This window comes from Bos taurus, chromosome 8, assembly GCF_002263795.3.
Source record: "Bos taurus isolate L1 Dominette 01449 registration number 42190680 breed Hereford chromosome 8, ARS-UCD2.0, whole genome shotgun sequence".
Taxonomy (NCBI): Eukaryota; Metazoa; Chordata; class Mammalia; order Artiodactyla; family Bovidae; genus Bos; species Bos taurus.
The window spans coordinates 86,589,680-86,611,792 of NC_037335.1; the positions used below are offsets into that span (position 1 = coordinate 86,589,680).

General features: G+C 37.5%; 1 protein-coding gene across 2 annotated transcripts in view; it reads left to right on the forward strand.

The window, feature by feature from the left end:
* Positions 1-22,113, forward strand: part of AUH (AU RNA binding methylglutaconyl-CoA hydratase) — a 182,716-nt gene that overhangs the window by 85,701 nt on the left and 74,902 nt on the right. For both annotated transcript variants that reach the window (NR_198874.1, NM_001434933.1), the window contains one exon: positions 1,420-1,476. Coding sequence is in view for 1 of the 2 variants with exons in the window: in NM_001434933.1 (NP_001421862.1) it covers positions 1,420-1,476 (57 nt within the window). In the remaining variant the exon portion in view is untranslated. The remainder of the gene's footprint in view (positions 1-1,419; positions 1,477-22,113) is intronic.

Below are 22,113 nucleotides of genomic sequence, written 5' to 3' on the forward strand. Positions count from 1 at the left end.
CTGTCATTTTTAGATCAGGTTCCTCCTCTACAGTGGGGGAAATGAAGGTTTCTGTTGTGAAGATTAAATGAATTCATCTCTGGCATGTGCCTAGTCCAAGCATGTAGTTATTATTAGGGCTATGGTAATGATGACTTAATGTCTTTGAGGTTCACTTTGTTCCTGCAAGGTTTTCTGAGTATTGGATAAGGTGATTATGAAAATAATAAAGGAAACAATTAGTGCTAACCATGTGCTGAGTACTGACCCAGTGCTTACCTAATGCTCGGCATATACTTAGGCTTGCTTAATCTGCCTAATAGCCCTGTGAGATAGATACGCTTTTGGTGCTTCAGGAAGCTAGGGCTGAGACAGGTGAAGAAACAAACCACAAATCAGTGACCAAGCTGGGATTTGAACCCAGACAGTCTCAAGTCACAGCTCTCACTTCTGTGATTCTTCCAGAGTACTGCATGCTGCCCCAGCTATCCTCGGCACTATGTTCTGTATGATCACAGTGCCGTCTGTATCATTGTCCCTCATCAGGGCGACCCAGAGGGACTGTTAGACCGAGGACTGAGTGCAACAGGCAGCAAATATTTGTCACTGTTCTTTCCCTGGTTCCCACTCTCTCTTCTGATGGAGCTGCCTGTTAAATGTAGAATCACGATAATTATGTTTTTAATAATTTTATGGTAACTGGCTCTTGGAATTTGCAGTTACTAATTTCTGTGTACTTTCCCTTTTCAGTTTATTTTAGATTTGTGTTTTCTTGACAGATCTTTGGGTTTTAAACTGAAAAGTCAAGTTATATGCAATCCATTTCTGAAAGCATGCAAGTTCTGGGGATTAGGAGATAGGAAGTAGTCTAAGAACATTTGGATATGCAAATAAAGAAATAATTAAGATGTTTTAAAGTAGCTGTGAAAACAAACATGGAAAGAGGAACCCTATCCAGCTGTCAGGACAGTAAAACCATTTGTCAAAAGTAACTAGAGATTTGGTCTTGAAGAGTTGCCATATCTGATATGATATATTAAGCTATTTGATCTGTAGGACTGTTCAGGCAGCTAAAGAATTCTTACTTGTCAGACACAGTCTCCCTCCTGATCCTGAATAATGAATGAGATCAATGCCTTCAAACATGACTTGGCAGTATCAGGTCAAATTATGTAGTTAACACCCCTGGTCTTTCTACATCAAAAATTAATTTGCTGCCAAGCAATTTTTAACAGAAAATGTTGTGTGAATCTCTTAGTATGTATCATTTAGAATGTTTACTTATTTCCATAACTGAATGCCTTCTGGAGTGATTTAAGATTTGTAACACAAATTTATTTAGCAAACAGAATATTTCTAGCTTATTTTACTACTTTTTCAAGTCATCATATTTGAATTTGATGATGTGGATGTTACTTAATTTTCTTCTTTCCTTTTTAGCTTCCTCTGCAAAAATGGGCCTGGTTGAAACAAAGTTGGCAATTATTCCTGGTGGAGGTATGAATTGTTCATGCCCATCTTGATCTGTCCTTGGAAACAGAGCATAAGGCAGAAAGGTGTTAGTTGAAAAGGCAACAAACATTTTGGGTAAAGAGACTAATGCTGTCTTGTGTGCTTGTAACAGAGTCCTTATTGAAAAGGGATTTTTTGGTTTCTGTAGGTGTGGAGATTGCAGACGCGTTGCCTGTTGCTGTCTTGCTCTCTTTTTGTGCTTGTCCTGTGCTTTTCTGTATGATGTCTTAACTTTAAAATTATTACACTCTTCACATGATTCTTGAAAGATTACACTTGTATTTTGAAACTTTAATGTGAGTATGTAAATGTGTGTGCCCTCAGCGCCTTAAACACACAGACCCGAGTGGAGGAGGGGCAGAGGTTCCCAGGCTTCTTGCCAGCTTGCTTGTGTTTTTGTGCAGCTGGACAAAGGTTGGGGTTGTTTGGTAGGCTGAATTTGGATCTGAAGAGGTGTTATTTCTTGTCTGTTACTACAAAAAAGATTGTTGAGCTGCTGCTTTTGGAAGATTAATAAAGCACTTTTCCAGCATTGATAATGAAATCTTTCATCACAAGGTAAATCTGAAAATTTTGTTCTTTTGTCTGCTGCAGAGAATTTGGAGACATTGCCATTCTGTTGAAGTCTTTCTTTCAAAAAGTAGGGTTTATCTGAGGCTGTACTCCTTGATAACTTATTAGTTTATGAATGAAATAATAATAATTAAAAATTTAGAGCAGTGTTTGAACACTTCTTTTGTACCTGAGTTAAAATTATCAGTTTAACCTTATTATAAGACTATGTATCTTGATTAGGGTGTGTAGATAGAAATTAAAACATAATTCAGTGAAATTGAAGACTATGCAGATCAATGTGTGTGATTCACTAAGTTTTCTACTTTGGTAATGTGCAAAAAGTGACATTCTTGTAAGTAAAAGCATTTACTGTCTACCTGTTTTACCATGCTAGTCTTTTTTACTGTGACTCGTGAAAAAGCTGAAAGGATTTATAAAGCTGTAGCTCCTTTTGTCATTTCTGTTGGGAGCTGCCTGTGTTGTATTAGGTCCAGAAACTAGCCTTTTCTTTCCAGTGTACTTCAGTTTTTGGGGTCTTCTGCAATAGTGGATCCATTAATCAGAACCTATGTTTTGTATATATGATTGAGTTTGGATTCTCATAAATACTGTTATTTTAAAAATTTTTATAGAATTTATTTGTTATAAAATTTGGAATGTTTTGACATTTTCCATAAATTTATAAAGGATAGTTTTCTGTCATTTTTTTCTTCCCTTTATTTCTAAGTGAATCTGAAGTAATATTTGTCAGTTGTTCCTTTAATAATAAAGCTTTCAAGTTCATAGTGCATGTAATTGTGTAATATTGAACTTACTGAAAATTAATCTAATTTTGTATAAAGCCACATATTCACATTTAGATAATAAGAAGTGCATGCAGAAATTTTTTTTCACTCTTGTATTAGTATTATGGTTATTAAAGTATTCCAAAGTAAAGTCTGTTTTTCTGTTTGTTTTAATAACAGCAGAATAGCTTAAGTAAGCATTTTTTAAAGTATATCTAAAGAGGTTATTTCTGAAAATTCTATGGAGAAAATCCTCTTCTGTCTTATGCATATAAAGTTTTTTTAATCCACAAATATTTTCTCCATTTTCATTTTTCTCCTTCCCTTTCTCTTAGATGATCCTCCTATGAAAATAGTGCTTATTTTTTCTTCTGTTTTTAAAGATTTTTTTTTTAATGTGGGCCATTTTTTTAAAAAACCTCTGCTGAATTTGTCACAGTGTTGCTTCTGTTTTATGTTTTGGCTTTTTTGGCTGCAGGTCACCTGGGATCTTAGCTCCACGACCAGGGATTGAACCTGCACCCCTTGCATTGGAGGGAAGTCCCCTGTGTTATTTTTTCTTAAAACTGTTTTAGAATTGGTGGGTTTTCTATGCCTAAAATGATCTCCGGGATGTTCCCCTTTCTCTTTTTTGGACTGTGGACATTGCTGCTGTTATGAAGAGCTTATTACTACAGTAGACATAGCAGACTACACTGAATTTTTTTCTCCCTTCCTCGTGGTACCGAACTTGCTTCGTGGTATAGATGCTCATTGAGCAGCCAGGTGCTCATGACCCTTATCAGTGAGCCTGTCTTCAGTGTCGGTGGTCCCAGCCTTCCATCTGTTTCAGACAGCGGTGGCTGTGGATAGAAGATGGATAGAAAATAACTAGGAAGAATTCAAATACAGCAAGAGTATTGTGGGGAAAAAAAATAAGACTTTCCTTTCCTTTTTAATACTATGGATGGAATAAATATTTTTGGGTAAAATGTATGGATTCCATTCAGTGTAGAAGATATATGCCTGTAAGTCTGAGAAATAATGCTCTTCTAAGTTATTACAAGTTCATGGTTTCATACTGGCCAGCATTTGAAAGTTAATCCAAGTGAAATTGTACCTCTGCATTCGTATTTACTGTATGTTTGATCAGCTGCAAGAGTTAACCTGATGCTCTTAGTTGGCATATTATTATCACTTCTAACCTTTTATGATAACAGTTTACTGAGAAATGATCAAAACCTGATATTTACTTTTGGGTTTTTGTTTCTACTTGAACCTGAGTCCCAATAACATGATTATTTTTATGGTATATTTTGTAATTTTTCTTATAATGCAACAAGTTGAATTATAAAACAATTATTTTAAAGTGATAGTACTATTTCTAATGAGTGGACCATCACTCTAAGTTTTAGGTTTAATGTTCTAAATTTCAGTTTTTACTTGACTATTAAAATTACATAGTTTAAAAAAAAGTAAGATATAAAGAAAGGTAGAAACATACCAAAGCCAAATTGAACTTCTTTAAGTTGTAGTTTGTCAGATAAAATTAAAAATGGAGTGTAAGTGACTGTCAGATACTTAAACCAGTACCTTTATTTGTTTTATATGTTTATATAGACAGATATTACAAAATACAAAAAATACAAAATAAAATTTAATGATGTAAAGTTTAAAAATCATTAATATTGTTACCCTAGGATCTTCCTATGATATTTTAAATTATATTTGGGAATGTTTATTTACTAAATAGCCCTATCTGTTCTCCAGTATTTTCACCTTTAAGAAAGCAGCTAAACTTCCTGTCTTCGTAACTGGGAGAATCCTTCAGTACTATAAAATAAAATTCTCTTTTGGAAATAGCTCCCCAAACAATACTGCCCTTAAACATGTTTATAAGACTACAATAAAACAAGTTCAGGGGCTTAGGATTCTATTATTTGACAGTTTAGAAAATTTCTGTTAAATGTGCACAGAAAATGGTGGCAGTATCTTTTATTCCCTGCCTCTGTTTAACAGCTTCTACTAGAGGATTTGGGGTATATGTTAGGAAACTTTATTATAACTAAGAAAACTGTATTTGCTTTTTGCTTGGATATATAACACCGTGGACAAGATGTCTAGTATTTCCATTGCTCTGTGGTTATCTTTCATTCTCTCTAGCCTTTTTTGTTTTTGAAATATTCAAACTTTAGGAAATATGAAAGGCAGTGAAATGAACCTCTTGATACCTTTCACCAAGATCTCTTCTCATGAGAGACCCTTCCACTCTGTCTCTCTCATATGCATATCCCCCCCTTTTTTTTCCTGAACCATTTAAAAATAAGAGGTGAACCTTTAAATATTTCAGTGTGCTTTTCATAGGAATAAGAAAGGACTCTTTAACCACAACCCTATTGTAACACCTAACAGTATTAAAATTAGTATTAATATTCAGATTATACCAGGTTCAAAATGTTGTTTGTAGTGTTTTTTTGTTTTGCTTTTCTAATTCAGGATTTATTTAAATGTCACAGGTTACATTTTTGTTTGTTTTTTAAAAATTTCCCATCTCTTTTTGTTTTTTAGAACAGTAATCTTTCTAAAAAAAAAGCCAGACAAATTATCTTCTTGAAGTTTGCACATTCTGGATTTGACTGAGTTATTTCCTCATATTTAGATTTATGATAAAAAATTTTTGCAGAGAATAGTAAGTAGGCCATGTTCTATATTTCCTTTTCTTCTAATGTGTTGGCACTTAAGAGTTAGATTGTTCCACTTTGGGTGACAGTAACTTTGATCACTTGGTTAAGGTGACTTAACTGTGCGTACACTTTCAGTATCCTCCTCTTGGAAGGTTTACAGGAAAAGAATCTTTAATTATTATTGGTATTGACTGCTTCCCAAATTAAAAAAAGAAAGGAAGAAAGAAAAATGACTTTTTATTTTATTTTCCATTAAAAAATCAAAAAGAAGGAAGGAAATGAGAGCATTGAGATTTCACAGGACCAGAGCAAGAGGCCCCAGTTCTGTCTCTTTCTCCTCCCCAGGATGAGGGGTTTGGGATATCACTGCCTGTCCCACTGTAGGCTGTGTTTAGCAATAAGGCGTCTCTTGGCATGGTGTCCAGGAACTCTATTTTAAGGTGTGTCTATGAAGTAATGACAGATTTTTAAATCCAGTATGTGTGTTGTTCTGAGCACAGTAGTCATTTTGGAAAGTTTTGTTTATAACCTTTGTTGAAATCTTCTTAGAATTTACATCAGTATCTGACCTTATTCTTTTGAACATCTTCAACAGTGACTCATCTAGATCCTGTGAGGGTGAATTTGATTTTCAAAAATAGCATAGGACCTTTCTGTGCCAAATCTGATTAATAAGGTCATACTATTTCAGGAAGAAGAAAAGTATAACAACAAAAATAAGACTGCTTTTCTTAAGAGGCTTATATGATATCACAAACATTTACCAGTGTTACATGCAATGGACAGCGCTGCTGGATTCAGTGGGCTGATTGCTAGTGACCTCTAAAGGCCAGTGCTTGTTTGGCTCTCTGAAGTCTAGTGCATTCATGAACACACTTCATACACTGTGCAGTCTCATTTCTTTGTACTTTAAAATCTGTTCAGTGACCACTTTACTCTTTTCTGTCTATTTACAGTGTTTTGGAAGCTATTGGTTGGTAAGTCATATGGTTAGTTGTTGTAGAGGAAACAGATATAGATACAGATACAAGTATAAATATAGATGACTCAGCAGTGTTCCCTTGAAGTGCCCATCTGAAATCTGGTAGGCGAGATTAAATGTGTACAAGCATCATAACTGCTCTCTTACAAAGTTGTTGGACTCAAACAGGAATAAGGCAGTTGAAAGTTGGAATTGTGAGTTTGAGAAAATAGTGTGGATTCTGTTAGCCATAAACCTCAGTTTATAAGACCTGTATTGTGGGTCCCCAGCCCTTCTCTAAACCCTCTTTCCTACTGCTGCTGCCTTTGGTCACACACTAGGTTCCAGGTATGTTTATTCACTCAATTCGCAAATATTTGTTGAGCCATCTGGTGTAGACACTGGGTATATAGCTGTGAACAAACATGGAAAGATCACTTGTTCCTTGCAGCTGACATTCCAGGACACAGGCAGTAGACATGGCAAATAGTAAGTTGTGAATTATGGCAGAAGTATAAAATGCTATAGAAAAAGAAATAGGGGAAGGGATCTGAGGAGGGATGAGAGCTTGCACTTTAAAATAGGGTTCAGAGGAAGCCTCATTGAGAAGGTAACATTGGGGTTAAGACTGATGGGAATTGAGGAAATTGTCATACAGATAGGAAAAAAGAACATTTCAGACAGAGGGACATATAGGATGAAGGGCTAAGATGGGAGCATGCCTGGAACATTGACCCCATCACTGCAACCATAACAGTTGGGAGGGGGAGAGTGGTAGGAGATGCTGTCGGACAAGTAACAGAGAAGTCAGAGCATAGAGGTAGCTGTTACCCTGAGTGAGAGAGACCCACACAGGTTATTAGCAGAGGTACATTGTGATCTTAGGGCTTCCCAGGTGGCTCAATGGTAAAGAGTCTGCCTGCCAAAGCAGGGGACTCAGGTTCAGTCCCTGGATTGGGAAGATTCCCTGGAGAAAGAAATGTCAACCCTCTCCAGTGTTCTTGCCTGGAGAATCCCATGGGAAGAGGAGCCTGGTGGGCTACAGTTGATGGGGTCACAAAGAGTGGGACACAACTGAGTGACTGAGCACGCAGCACATAATGTGATCTTAGGCCTTTAAAGATTTGCCTGGTTGCTGTGCCAAGGATAGAAATGAATAGGGCCACGTTAGAGGCAGAAACCCATTTCTACTAGGAGCTGTTGCTGTAGTTCAAATGTTCTGGCTGGAGGACCAAAAAAGGGGCGCCCTCTAGGACCCAGAAAGTACCAGGGAAATAGTAAAGAGTGAGGAACTCAGGAATGGGACCCCACAGATGTGTTAATGGACTCCTGGACTCATTCCTCAGCTGTGCATGTGTCTCTTACGCTAAGCAGCAAACTAGACACTTGGTTCAAATTGAGAATTTGAACCAAGTGATGAACCACTGCCCAGATCTGAGACTGGCCAAAGGCCTTGAAAACATAACTAACACTGAAACCACAATTCACAGAAGGCTGGCTGGAATGTGCAGCCTGAGTACAGCCAAGTTGATTGAATGCTGAAACAAAAGTGTCCAGGCCTGACTTACTCAGCATGTGAACACCTGAACGTCTCAGTTTACATGAGCGATGATCAGACAGATGTCATCCAGAATGACAGGTGTTGGGATTATCTAAGATTTTAAAGCAGTTACTGCTTTAAGAAGTAAGGGTCAACTGTTTCAGTTGTCTTCTCTTCACCTTGTTGGTGAGGGAGGGATTCCTCTCCTAGGTTTCTGAAGATGGCCAAACACACTAGACAGGTGTGATTGATAGCAGTGTCTTAGTTGGATGTACTCACAGCCCAAGGGAAGCCACCACATGGCACACAGGATCATATGGAGGTTGTGCTTGGGAACATCGAAGAAAACAGTGTGGGAGGCAGGCTTAGTGATGAGAAGGTGGTGTGCCCCCTGGTTCCTTAGGGAGGATGTGATTTGTTTTGTTTGAGTTGTCTCACGGTCTGTAGGAACCTGGAACCCTCTCTCCAGGGAGAAGTAGGAATGCTGCCTAGTCTTCGTGATGAGGAGGGTTGTTTGTCTAGGGGACTTAATAATCCTTTGGAACAGAATTGGTAAGAGACCGTGTGGTCAGGCCATTTGTGGTTCACTTGGTTTCCCTCGGTGTTAGGTAGCACATGATATTGGACCTTAGTTTTGGACTTTACCCACATGAACAAATGGGAATATAGAAAGTTTCAGAATAGAGATGACAGAAGAAAGTGAGTAAACTTCATGATTAATCAGTGGGAGTTACTCATTATCAGAGAAAAAAACCAAAAAACCTGAGTAAATAAACTGGACCTCAGGGACCTAGAGAATGGTACTAAAATGTTTAACATCTGTGTCACAGGAGTCTTAGAAGGAAAGGAGAAAGATTGTGGTCCAGAAAAATATTTTTGAAGACAAAATAGCTGAAGACTTCACAAATTTGGTGAAAGGTGTAAACTAAGGATTTAAAAAGGTGAGTGAACTCAAGCCAGATAAGCCCAGAGGAGTCCAGGACCAGACACATCATAATCAAATCCTTAAAGCTAAAGACCAGATCACCATCATCTTTAAAATTGAAGGAAGATTGTACATTATTGATAGGGAAACAATGATTTGAGTGACTGGGTTCTTCATCAGAAGCAGTGGAGTCCAGAAATAAGTGGATTTCCATAGTGCTAAAAGGAGAAAACTGTCAACCTGGAAATCTAGAAAAAATGTCCTTTAGAAATGAAGATGAAATGAGAATAGTCTCAGATTAAGGAAAACTAAGAGAATTTACGGCCTGCAGACCCAGTGTGGATTTGGGGGAAAGATAGACACGTTGATCTGTGGAACACAACAGAATCTACAAATAGACCTGTGCAAATATGGCTGGATGATAATTGATAATTCACACAAGCAAGTCAGGGGAGAAAGTATGGTGATAGAAAAATTGGACATCCATATGCAAAAGAAAAGAAAAAAACACTTCCACCTAAATCCCACAATGTGTACAAAATGAACTCAGAATCATAAATTTAAATGTAAAATATAAAACCATACAATTCTTTGAAGCTACATGAAGCCAGAGACTGTCTCTTTCATTCCTGCGGTTTGAGACTACAGGTCTGGTAATCATCTGAGGATTCCATTAGTGTTAGACTAGCACTAACACTAACTTACTTATAGTACCTGTATAATATAAATGCTATGTAAGTAGTTATAAATCCAGTGTAATTGTATTCAGTGTATACAATTTGTATATAATGCTAGGTAAAGACAGTTGGCCTTTGAATAACGTGGATCTGAACTGCATGGATCCACTTATATATGCAGATATTTTTCAGTGAATATACAATTGGCCTGTGTATTCATGGGTTTTGTATCCATGGATTCAGCCAACTGTGTATCGAAATTTCCACCTGAAGTTGGTTGAATCTAGGGATGTGAAATCCATGGATATGGAGGGGCAATTGTATTCATTGTACTATTCCATTTTATATAAGGGTCTAGATCATCAGCAGATTTTGTATATGTGAGGGGTCCTGGAACCAATACCCCTCGCATACCAAGGGATGACTATGCTGCTGCTGCTGCTAAGTCGCTTCAGTCGTGTCTGACTCTGTGCGACCCGATAGAGGGGGCCCACCAGGCTTCCCCGTCCCTGGGATTCTCCAGGCAAGAACACTGGAGTGGGTTGCCATTTCCTTCTCTAATGCAGGAAAGTGAAAAGTGAAAGTGAAATTGCTCAGTCGTGTCCGACTCTAGCGACCCCATGGACTGCAGCCTACCAGGCTCCTCTGTCCATGGGATTTTCTAGGCAGAAGTACTGGAGTGGGGTGCCATATAGTTGCCAACTGTAGTTGCCAGTTTGCTTTTGGGAACTTTCTGGAATTTTTTTTTTTTTTCCTGAATATTCTTGGTTGGAGAAGGTTGGATGAATCCATGGATTGGGAGGGCCGATTTTACTGCTCCTGGAGGAGATAGAAGGAAATTAACTTCAAAGACTGATTGCACGAAGCAAATTGGAAATTTACTAATCAGAAATATTTTGTTTACTTTTACTGCATGCTTTTCTTTATTAAAATTCACCTTATTGCTTTATATATTCAAATTATATAATAATGGGGTTGAATTAATCAGCCGTTTTGGCTGATCTCAGATTTATGTCTGTTGCTCTCCTTTTCTTTTTTTTAAATAACTAGTAACTTGGTATTTTATAAAATCAGATTATTCATTTACTGAGCATCATCTCACTTTCCTTTTTCCAGCTATACTCAAGATAGCCTTATTTGCATTTGTATATTCTATAGTGTTTATTTATGTATCAAGTTAAATAACTAAGTTTTAAGAGTCACTTGAAGCAGTGTAGAAAGCAGATGGCTGGGCAATTAAATGAATTATGTAAAAAGTTCATAAATAAGGCAGATTAATACTATATGTGTAAATTAGGAAGAATGGCAGTTCATTTCTCCCATCTTTTGACAATAAAGTTGAATTTTTTTTTCGTAAATCACTAAGTTTGGTTACTGGTTTTTGACTCTCTCAGGCCTATAGCATGCAAAATAGGATGTGAACCATTCAGACTTATCCTCGGTATGTGACCCCAAGCATTTTATGTTATAAAAGTACTTGTCCCAGTCTAATGATAACAAGAAATCTTGTTTGGAGAGCTGGTAAAATTGCATTCTTTGTATTTATACAAATTGAACATTCCTACCCACTCAACCGTGGCATTTGTGATTGCATGGCTGATGAGCAGCCATCTCTACCTGTAGGTGAAGTCTTGGTTCATGGGAGGAGTTCTGGGCTGAGCATCTCAGGGCTTGAATTCTACCTCCCTCACTAAACAGTCTTTATTAGGCAAGTTATTTCTGCACTTTATATTTCACTCTCTTCTTTTGTAAAATGAAAATAATGTCTGTACCCACAGGGCTATTGTGAGAATTGGCAAGGATAGTATGTGTGCTTATAATATTACCTGGCACATTGTCAGGACAGATATTTGTTTTGTTATTGAGTGGTGGTTTGCTGTAATTTTTCTTCTTTTTAAAGTATCTTTAGCAGCTGTGTTAAGTTACAGTTGATGCACAATAAGCTGCATGCATTTTTAGCATGTTTAAGTTTTGACACATACACACACACACACATATATGTTTCATTTTCTAGAATTTTACATTAATCATACCATATATTATGTAATCTTTTTGCCTGGCTTTTACTCAGTGTATTTCTTGTGGTATTCATTCATTATGAGTTTCAGTACCTAATTGTTTTTTTTTTTTTTTATTGCTGTTTGGTATTACATTGTATGGATATACCACAGTTTGATTATCTAGTCACATGTGGGTAGACACTTGGTTTATTTCTAGTTAAACTGCTGTGAACATTTGTATATAAGCCTTTGTATGGATATATGCTTTCAGTTAATTTGGGTAAATGCCTAGGACTGGATGACTTTATATGATAAAATGTATGTTTACATTTTAATCTGCCAAAGTGGCTTGCAAGTTGGTTGGACTAGATGTCTGTTAGATTTCCCACCAGCAGTAATGAGAATTCCAGTTTCTTTTGCATCCTTAGTGATGTCTGGTAAGCTCACCAGTGCTTAGTATGAGTTCAGATCTTCTCAAGGACATATGGTATCTTGTTGTGGTTGTAATTTCCCTTACTCTAATGTCTAATGATATTGAACGTCTTTTCATCTACTTAACATTTGCATTTCTTCTTTGATGATATATCTGTTCAGACTTTTCACCCGTGTTTAACTGTGTTGTTTTATTACTGAATTTTGAGTTGTTCATAAAGTGTTCTTACTACTGCTGCTAAGTCGCTTCAGTCATGTCCAACTCTGTGCGACCCCATAGATAGCAGCCCACCAGGCTCCCCCGTCCCTGGGATTCTCCAGGCAAGAACACTGGAGTGGGTTGCCATTTCCTTCTTCAGTGTATGAAAGTGAAAAGTGAAAGGGAAGTCGCTCAGTCGTGTCTGACTCTTCGTGACCCCTTGGACTGCAGCCTACCAGGCTCCTCTGTCCATGGGATTTTCCAGGCAAGAGTACTGGAGTGGGGTGCCGTTGTCTTCTCCAGAGTGTTCTTACTAGTATTGAGTATTATGGATGTAAATCCCTTTTTTAGAATTATGCTTTGCAAGAATTATGCTATGCTTTGATCTGACGTGACTGTCTTAGCAGTTCTTTCAAAGAGCAGAAGGTTTTAATTTTGATGAAATTTGATTTATCATTTTGTTCTTTCATGATTTTGATGTTGCAGCTAAGAAATCTTTGCCTAAACCGAAGTCATAAATGTTTATCTGCTATGCTTCTGCTGCTGCTGCTAAGTCGCTTCAGTCGTGTCCAACTCTGTGCAACCCCATAGACGGCAGCGCACCAGGCTCCACTGTCCCTGGGATTCTCCAGGCAAGAACACTGGAGTGGGTTGCTATTTCCTTCTCCAATACATGAAAGTGAAAAGTGAAAGTGAAGTTGCTCAGTTGTGTCCGGCTCTGTGCAACCTCATGGACTGCAGCCTACAAGGCTCCTCCATCCATGGGGTTTTCCAGGCAAGAGTACTGGACTGGGTTGCTATGCTTCTAGAACTTCTATAGTTTTTGGTAAACATTTAGGTCTGTGGTCCATTTTGAATCAGTTTTTGTATATGGTGTGAGGTATAGGTTGATGCTGCTTTTCCATATAGACATTTATTGTTACAGTGCCATTTGTTGAAAAGATTACCCTTTTATTTGCCTTTGTATCATTCTCAAAAATGAGATGTCCATATATGTGTAGCTTTATATCTGGACTCATTTCTATCCCATTAATTGTCTATCTTGTTACTAATACCATACCATTTTCATTACTGGAGCATTAAAGTAAATCTTGAAATCAAGTAGTGTGGTAGGCCTCTTGCCAAAGTTGTTTTGTCTAATGTAGATGCTTTGCATTTCCATATGAATCATGTCAATTTCTATAAATATATGCTGCTGTGATTTTGATTTAGCTTACTTTCAATCTGTAAATCAATTTGGGAAATTTGATAATTTGGCATTATTGACTCTGTAGACCCATGAACACAGCATATCTTTATTTTGTTAGGTCTTTTGTCTCTACAATTTTTTAATATTCTGTATATGTAAATTAAGTTGGCTAATGTTATTCTTCTGTGTCTTTATTGATTTTTTTTCTCTGCTTATTCTATCAACTGTTGAGAGAATTTAAACCTCCAGATGTGATTGTGAATTTTTCTATTTTTCTTTTCAGTTCTGCTGGTATTTGCTTCATGTATTTCAAGGCTTTGTTATTAAAGTGCTTTGATACTTAACTTTTGTCATGTCTTATGATGAAATGAGCCCCTATCATCTTAAAATGACCTTTTTCAATCCTTGTAATGTCTTTGCTATGTAATTCTCTTGCCTGCTATTTATGTAGCTCTTCAGGTTTTTTTTTTAACTAGTGTTAGCTTGGTATAGTCTTTCCATTTCTTTTATTCTGAACCTATTTGTGTCTTTTTATTTAAACTGTGTTTGTAGTAGGCAGCATATTGTTGGATCTTGCTTTTTTACCCTATCTCACAACTGAGGATATTTATGTTTAATGTGATGGATATTGATACATATAAATCATTATTTGTTTGCTAAATGTTCTGTTTTTGTTTCCCTTTTTCTTTTCATTTTTGTCTGGATTAATTGAATATTTTTTATGATTCTGTTTTATCACCTTTATTGACTTACTATTAAAGTGCATTTGTTGTTTTCCCCTGACCCTTGTCCTGAGATGTTACATGCTTTACTTTTAGCATAGCCTATAAACCCACACTGCATGGTTAATTATTTTTATTAAATAATCAATTATTCCTTAAAGAGATTTAAGTAATTAGGAAAACATCTTCTGTGTTCACATCTAAGGTTCTTGCTAATTCTTTTCTTTCTTTGTGTTGTCATTCTCTTCTTCCATCTATTATCATTCTCTTCTCCAGGAGGACTTCCTTTAACTTTGCTGTAGTGCTGTCTGCTGCTGCTCAATTCTTTCAGTTTTTGAATATTTGGGAAGGTTTTTATTTTAACTCTATTTGGAAATATTTTTTCTGGGTATAGAATTCTAGGTTGGCCTTTACTATCTTTCAGTACCTTCAGGATGTGCTTCACAGTTTTCATTGTTGCATTTCTTTTCTGGCTAGGACTCTGCTGTCATTCTCTTCGTTTTTGTATATGACATTTCTTTCTTTTTCTAGAGCTGCTTTACAGTTTTATTTATCACTTTATCACTGATTGAGAGCAGTTTAAATTATGATGTGCTTTGGTGTAGTTTTCTTTATAGTGCTTTTGCTTAGCAGTTAGTGAACTTCTTGAATCTCTTATCCTTTCAGGTAGTTCTTTCCCTGGACTCAGAGTTTTCTCACATGCATAGTGGTCAGTACTTTGCTAAGTGAAGAGCTCCTTTCTTCAGATTTCTAGAGTCTTATCTCTGTGCTACACACTCTAGTTACTTGAGTCTCTTGGGATTACAGCCTGTCTTCAAGTGAAAAGTTGCATTGGATTGACTTGCTTCTGCCTCTCTGCTGTGTTCTGGAAACTGGTTTTGGATGAAAAGTTTGGGCAGACACAGAGCTCACCTTGCTTGTTTCCCATCTTCCCTCTTCACTGTTCTTTGTTATCTCACATCTAGTATGAAAAGTTTTTGGCTGTTTTAGGCAGAAAGTAAATCTACTCTTTGCAACTTTATCTTGGTTGTAAAGGAAGTACTATGATTTCTTAAATGAATACTTGTGCATCCATCTTTCAGTTGTTTGCTTTATTTATTTAGATACAAAGTTTCAGGTATGCAACATAATGATTTTATATGTGTATATGTTGTGAAATGATCACAAGTCTAGCTAACGTCTGTCACCACACGGACTACTATTTTTTCTTCCAATAGGAACTTCTATGATTTATTCCCATAGCAACTTTCAAGTATACAGTACAGTATTATTAACTATATCAACATATTGTACATTACATCCCCAAGATGTAATTACTTATTTTATAGTTTGCAGTTTGTAACTTTTGACCAACTTCAGCCATTTCACCCAACCCCCACCCTGCGACTCTCACAGTCATCAGGCTCTGTATCTGTGAGTTTGTTGTTGTTGTTTGAAAGATTCCACAGATAAATGAGATCATCTAGTATTTGTCTTTGTCTGATTTCACTTAGCATAATGCTGTCAAAGTCCATCCATGCTATAGCATGGTGGGATTTTCTTCTTCTTATGACTGAATAATCTTCCGTTGTTGGTATACACACCACATTTTCTTTATCCATTCATCCATTGATGGACATGTTGGCTTCCATTGTCTTGGTTATTGTGAATAATAGTGCAGTGAACTAGAGATTATATGAAGGTGCATGTATCTTATTGAGTTAGTGTTTTCATTTCCCATAGATAAATATCCAGAAGTGGAATTGCTGTATCATATGTTATTTCTCTGATATTTTGAAGGCCCTCCATACTGTTTTCTGTAGCGGCTGCACGAATTTACATTCCCACCAACTGCACAGAGGTTCCCTTTTCTCTATATCCTCACCAGCTGCTATTTATTTTTTAGTAATAGCCATTCTAATGGGTGTGAGGTTATATCTTATTGTGGGTTTATTTTGCATTTCCCTGATGATTAGTGATGTGAAAATTTTTTCATGTACCTGTTGACCATCTGTGTGTTTTTGTTGGAAAAATGACTATTCAGATCCTCTGCCCATTTTTTTTTAAGCAGTTGGATTTTTTAGGTTTTTTGTTATTGTGTTGTATGAGTTATTTATATATTTTGGATAGCAATCCTTTATCAGATGTATGATTTATTTTTGACTTTCTTTTTCCATTCTGAAATACCTATTTTGTTGATAGCTTCCTTTTCTGTGCAGCAATTTTTTAGTGTGATATACTCCCACTTGGGCTTCCCAAGTGGCTCAGTGGTAAAGAATCTGCCTGCCAAGCAGAAAATGCAGATTCCACCCCTGGGTCAGGAAGAGCTTCTGGAGATGGAAATGGTAACCCACTCCAGTATTCCTGTATGGGAAACCCTATGAACAGAGGAGCCTGGCTGGTTGCAGTCCATGGAGTCGCAGAAGGATCAGATGCAACTTAGCAAGTAAACAACAACTCCCACTTACTTAGCAACTAAACAACAGCTCCCACTTACTTAATTTTGCTTTTGTTTCTTTTACTTTTGGTGTCAGATCCAAAAAATCATCAAGACTGATGTTAGGAACCTTACTGCTTTTTTCTAGAAATTTTATGTTTTCAGGTCTTACATGAAAGTCTTTAATCCGTTTTTTTTTTTTTTTTTTGGGCCATGCTGTACACCATGCTGGATCCTAATTTCCTGACCAGAGATCAAACCTGTGCTCACTGCATTAGGAGCACAGCGTTTTAACCACCGGACCACCAGGGAATGCCCTAATCATTTTGAATTGATTTTGGTATGTGGGGTAACATAATGGTTCAATTTCATTCTTTTGCATATGGCTCTCCATTTTTCTCAATGCTACTTATTGAAGAGACTGTCCTTTCTCTGTTGTGTAGTCTTGTATGTGTGTGATGTGCATTTGCTCAGGCATGGCTGACTCTTTGCAACTCTGTGAACTATAGCCCATCAGGCTACTCTGTCTATGGAATTTTCCCAGCAAGAATACTTTAGTGGGCTGCCATTTCTTCCTCCAGGGGATCTGCCCCCCTCAGGGTTTGAACCAGTGTCTCCTGCATCTCCTTCATTGCAAGTTGGGTACTTTTACCAGTGAGCTATTGGAGAAGCCCATAGTCTTGTATATCCTTTATCATAAGTGAATTGACCATATAGGCACAGGTTTATTTCTGGGTCTCTGTTCTGTTCCATTCGTCTACATGTATATCATTATGCCAGTATTATATTGTTTTGATTACTGTATCTTTGTATTATAATTTGAAGTCAGGAAGCATCATTCTCCAGCTTTGTTCTTTCTCAAAATTTCTTTGACTATTTGGAGTCTGTGAAGTGAAGTAAAGTCACTTAGTTGTGTCCGACTCTTTGCGACCCCATGAACTGTAGCTCACCAGGCTCCTCCATCCATGGAATTTTCCAGGCAAGAGTACTGGAATGGGTTGCTATTTCCTTCTTCAGGAGATCTTCCCGACCCAGGGATAGAACCCGGGTCTCCTGCATTGCAGGAAGACGCTTTACTGTCTGAGCCACCAGGGAAGCCCCTTGGAGTCTGTGGTTCTATACAAATTTTAGGATTATTTGTACTCTTTCTATGAAAAATGTCATTGGTGGTCCTTTTCATTGGTAGGCTTTTGATTACAGATTCAGTCTCCTTATTTGTATTGTGTCTGTTCAGATTTTCTGTTTCTTCATGATTTAGTCTTGGTAGGTTGTATGTTTCTAGGAATTCTTGTCTTTTCTTTCTCAGTTTGTTGGTATATAATTTTTCTCAGTTTCTTATGATCCATTGTATTTTGTGGTATCTTTTGTGACAGCTTCTCTTTTGTTTTTTATTTGTTTGAATCTTTTCTCTTTTCTTTGAAGAGTCTCAAGAAAGGTTTATCTTTTAAAAAAACTAGTTCTTAGTTTCAGCAATCTTTTCTATTACTTTCTTCTCCGTTATTTCATTTATTTCTGCTCTGACCTTTGGGTTTTCTTTTCTTCTGTTAACTTTGGGTTAGAAGTTTCTTTGTAGTTCTTTGATAATTGTTCATTTGAGATCTGCATTGTTTCTTAAGGTACACATTTATTGCTAAAAACTTTCCTGTTGTAACTAATTTTATTGTATCCTTATAAGTTTTGATATGTGTATTTCCATTTTCCTTTGTCTCAGGACATATTTTTATTTCTTCTTTGACCCATTGGTTGTTCTGGGACCATGTTGTTTAATCATATGTTTTTAGTTTTATTCTTATTGATTTCACTGTTTGAAATAGACGCTTGGTATGATTTTGGTCTTAGTTTTGATTTGTTTTGTAGTCTAACATATGATTTAGGAGAATGTTTTTTATGTGCTTGAGAAGAAAGTGTATTCTACTGCTTTTAAATGGAAGATCTGTTAGTTCCATCTGATCTAACGTGTCATTTAAGACCAGTGTTTCCTGATTGATTTTATGTCTCAATGATCTATCCATTGATGAAAATAGGGTATTAAAATCTCTTACTACTATTTCTACCTATTTCTCCCTGAAGTACAGTGCTTACTTGCTCAGTTGTGTCCAACTCTTTGTGTCCATGGGATTTCCCAGGCAAGAATACTGGAGTGGGTTGACATTTCCTTCTCCAGGGGAACTTCCTGACACAGGGATCAAACCTGGAGTGAACTGATAGGACTGGATGCCATCTTTAGTTCCTCTTTGCTTTCTGCCATAAGGGTGTCATCTGCATATCTGAGGTTATTAATATTTCTCCTGGCAGTCTTGATTCCAGCTTGTGCTTTATCTAGCCAGCATTTCTCATGATGTACTCTGCATATAAGTTAAATAGGCAGGGTGACAGAGGAACCAGAAATCAAATTGCCAACATCTGTTAGATCATTGAAAAAGCAAGATTCTTTGAAAGAAAAGCTATGACCAACCTACATAGCATATTAAAAAGCAGAGACTACTTTGCCAACAAAGGTCCATCTGGTCAAAGCTGTGGTTTTTCTAGTAGTCATGTATAGATGTGAGAGTTGGACTATAAAGAAAGCTGAGTGCTGAAGAATTGATGCTTTTGAACTCTGTGGTATTGGAGAAGACTCTTGAGAGTCCCTTGGACTGCAAGGAAATCCAACCGGTCCATCCTAAAGGAAATCAGTCCCGAATATTCAGTGGAAGGACTGATGCTGAAGCTGAAACTCCAATATTTTGGCCACCTGATGCGAAGAATGGACTGATTGGAAAAGACCCTAATGCTGAAGGCATGAGGAGAAGGGGATGACAGAGGATGAGATGGTTGGATGGCATCACCGACTCTCTGGACATGAGTTTGAGTAAGCCCCAGGAGTTGCTGATGTACAGGGAAGCCTGGCGTCCATGGGGTTGGAACGAGTTGGACACAACCAAGTGGCTGAACTGAACTGACTTTCTGTCTTTATATACTTTTGTCTAAAGTATTTTATCTAAAGTTAGCCTATAGATAAATCTTTGTTGTTTTTTTTTTTAAACCCACTCAGCCATTTACTGTCTTTTCATTGGAGATTTCCTTTGTTCTTTTCTTCCTTTCTTGGTCTCCTTGTGATTTGGAGATTTTGTTGTTGTTGTTGTTAACTGATAAGCTTAATCAGCCCCTTAAATCAACAAGGGGGCTGCCACTAAATGTTGTTGTAACTAGTGATCACAAGTATGAAAAAAGTATATTCATAAGATGCCACTATAAAACGGAAAAAATAAAAGCAAAAAGTGAGACATGACTATACAAACACATGCTAGTTTAGCAGTGTAATTCTATACACAAAAAGCTTATTTCATAACAGCCAATTTTGCATACAAAGATAAGAAATATGAATGTTAACTGGACGTTTTCAGCTCAACCACAATTATAACAGATGGTGCACATCTATGAGTAAAAAGGAAACGTTGGCGAATCTGTTTCAAAGTATAGGTGGACCTTTCAAATACCCATGCCAAACATCTTTTAAGACTGGTCTCCTCCCGGCGGCCATCACGCTCGCCAGCCCTGCGCCGCACCAGAGAGCACTGTGGTGGTGGCGGGAAAGGGCTGCGGACCCGCGGCGCCGTGTGGCACACTCGACGACGCGGCCCGGGCCTTGACGCCCTCCGCCTGCTTCTGGAGCAGATATTTTATTCATGGGAAAGAGATGCCCTGTATTATGGACCTGAGTAGTCAAGCTGCTGAAATGGCACATGTGGCTGGTGGCTGCCATATTGACATTGCAGTCCTGGAAGATGGAGAGAGCTATGACACAATAAATTTAATTAAAAGATCCAAGAGGAGAAAGCAAGTAGATTGTCAGAGTTCTCCAGATCTGAGTCCTTGCTCTTGTGGAGCTTTCATTTTGCTGGAATATGGGTAATAAATAAAACAAGTGGATGAAACACATATACTGTTTTAGAAGGTAAGTTTGATGGAGAGAATTCAATAAGAAAAGAAGGGTAAGTGGTGTTGGACAACTGACTTCCTGAGAAGGTAACAATTGAGTAATGATAGGAAATACATCTTTTAGATACCTGGGATAATAGTAGTTTAGGTAGAAGGGACCAAATATAAAAGTTCTAAGATGGAGCATGACTGATGTTTGAAGGACAAGGAGATGAAGTATGGCTGGAGTGACATGAGCAAGGGAAAGAGGAATAGGGATGACTGTACCCTGGTGGCTCAGACGGTAAAGCGTCTGCCTGCAATGCAGGAGACCCGGCTTCAATTCCTGGGTCGGGAAGATGCCCTGGAGAAGGAAATGGCAATCCACTCCAGCACTCTTGCCTGGAAAATCCCATGGATGGAGGAAGGAGCCTGATAGGCTACAGTCCATGGGGTAGCAAAGAGTTGGACACGACTGAGCGACTTCACTTCACTTCACTTATATGCTTATCTCCTTCTCTTTTATGTAACTACTCTTGATTTTTGCTTTGTTGCCATGAATTTTTTTAACTTAACAAGCCTGTATTAACATCTTAAATACATTCTAAATCTCTACTTTTTATTCTTATACCACACAATTTGTATTTTTCATGTCACATTTTTAGCTTGTGTATGATTATCAATTTATTGTAGTTATAATTATGTTTATCTTTTAGCTTTCATATCAGCTTAATGAGTCATTTACTCTTAAGATTTATACTTTCATATGTTTTCTTGCTACTAAGTAGTGCCATTTTGTTTTTGTGATCTCAGAAGGAGCAGATTTAGCCAGGGACCAGGCTTGATCACTCACGAGCTTTTGTGTAGCAGAGTTTTATTAAAGTGAAAAAGGGACAGAGAAAGCTTCTGACATAGACATCTGAAGAGCGGGCCCCCTCTCTAGTCTTAGAGAGGGAGCTATATACTTTTTTAATTGGTTATTACAATAAATCAAAAGAATGTCTCAAGATTGTAAAGGGCTTACCAGACCCACTCCCACAATATACATTTTAAGATAATGGGATTAGAACTAACAATAGAAATATCTTACCAGATCCACTTCCATAGTATATATTTTAATATAGCAGGATTAGTCGGAAGGTTCTCAAGAAGGAGAAACATGTCCTCAAGCAGGGTGCATTGTTGTTATATAATCCTTAAAGTTTAAGCTGAGTTGTTTTGTTGTGTAATCATTAGCTCCAGGCTTAAAGAAAAAAAGTTTTATGTGAGGAAGACTAAGGAATGTAGAAAAAAAAAGCTTGTCCTTTTCTCCTCCTTGGACTTCTCTGGTGGCTCAGATGGCAAAGTGTCTGCCTACAATGCAGGACACCAGGGTTCAATCCCTGGGTTGGGAAGATTTCCTGGAGAAGGAAATGGCAACCCACTCCAGTGTTCTTGCCTGGAAAATCCCATGGACAGAGGAACCTGGTAGGCTACAGTCTATGGGGTCACAAAGAGTCGGATACAACTGAACAACTTCATTTCACTTTGAGAATTCCAGACCCCTATCTCCTCCTCGAGAGCCCCAGACTCCTCTCTCCTGCTCAGGGACCCTGGACTTCTTATCAACCTACCTAGGAATTGACTCTCTCACTCTGTCCATGGGATTTCCCAGGCAA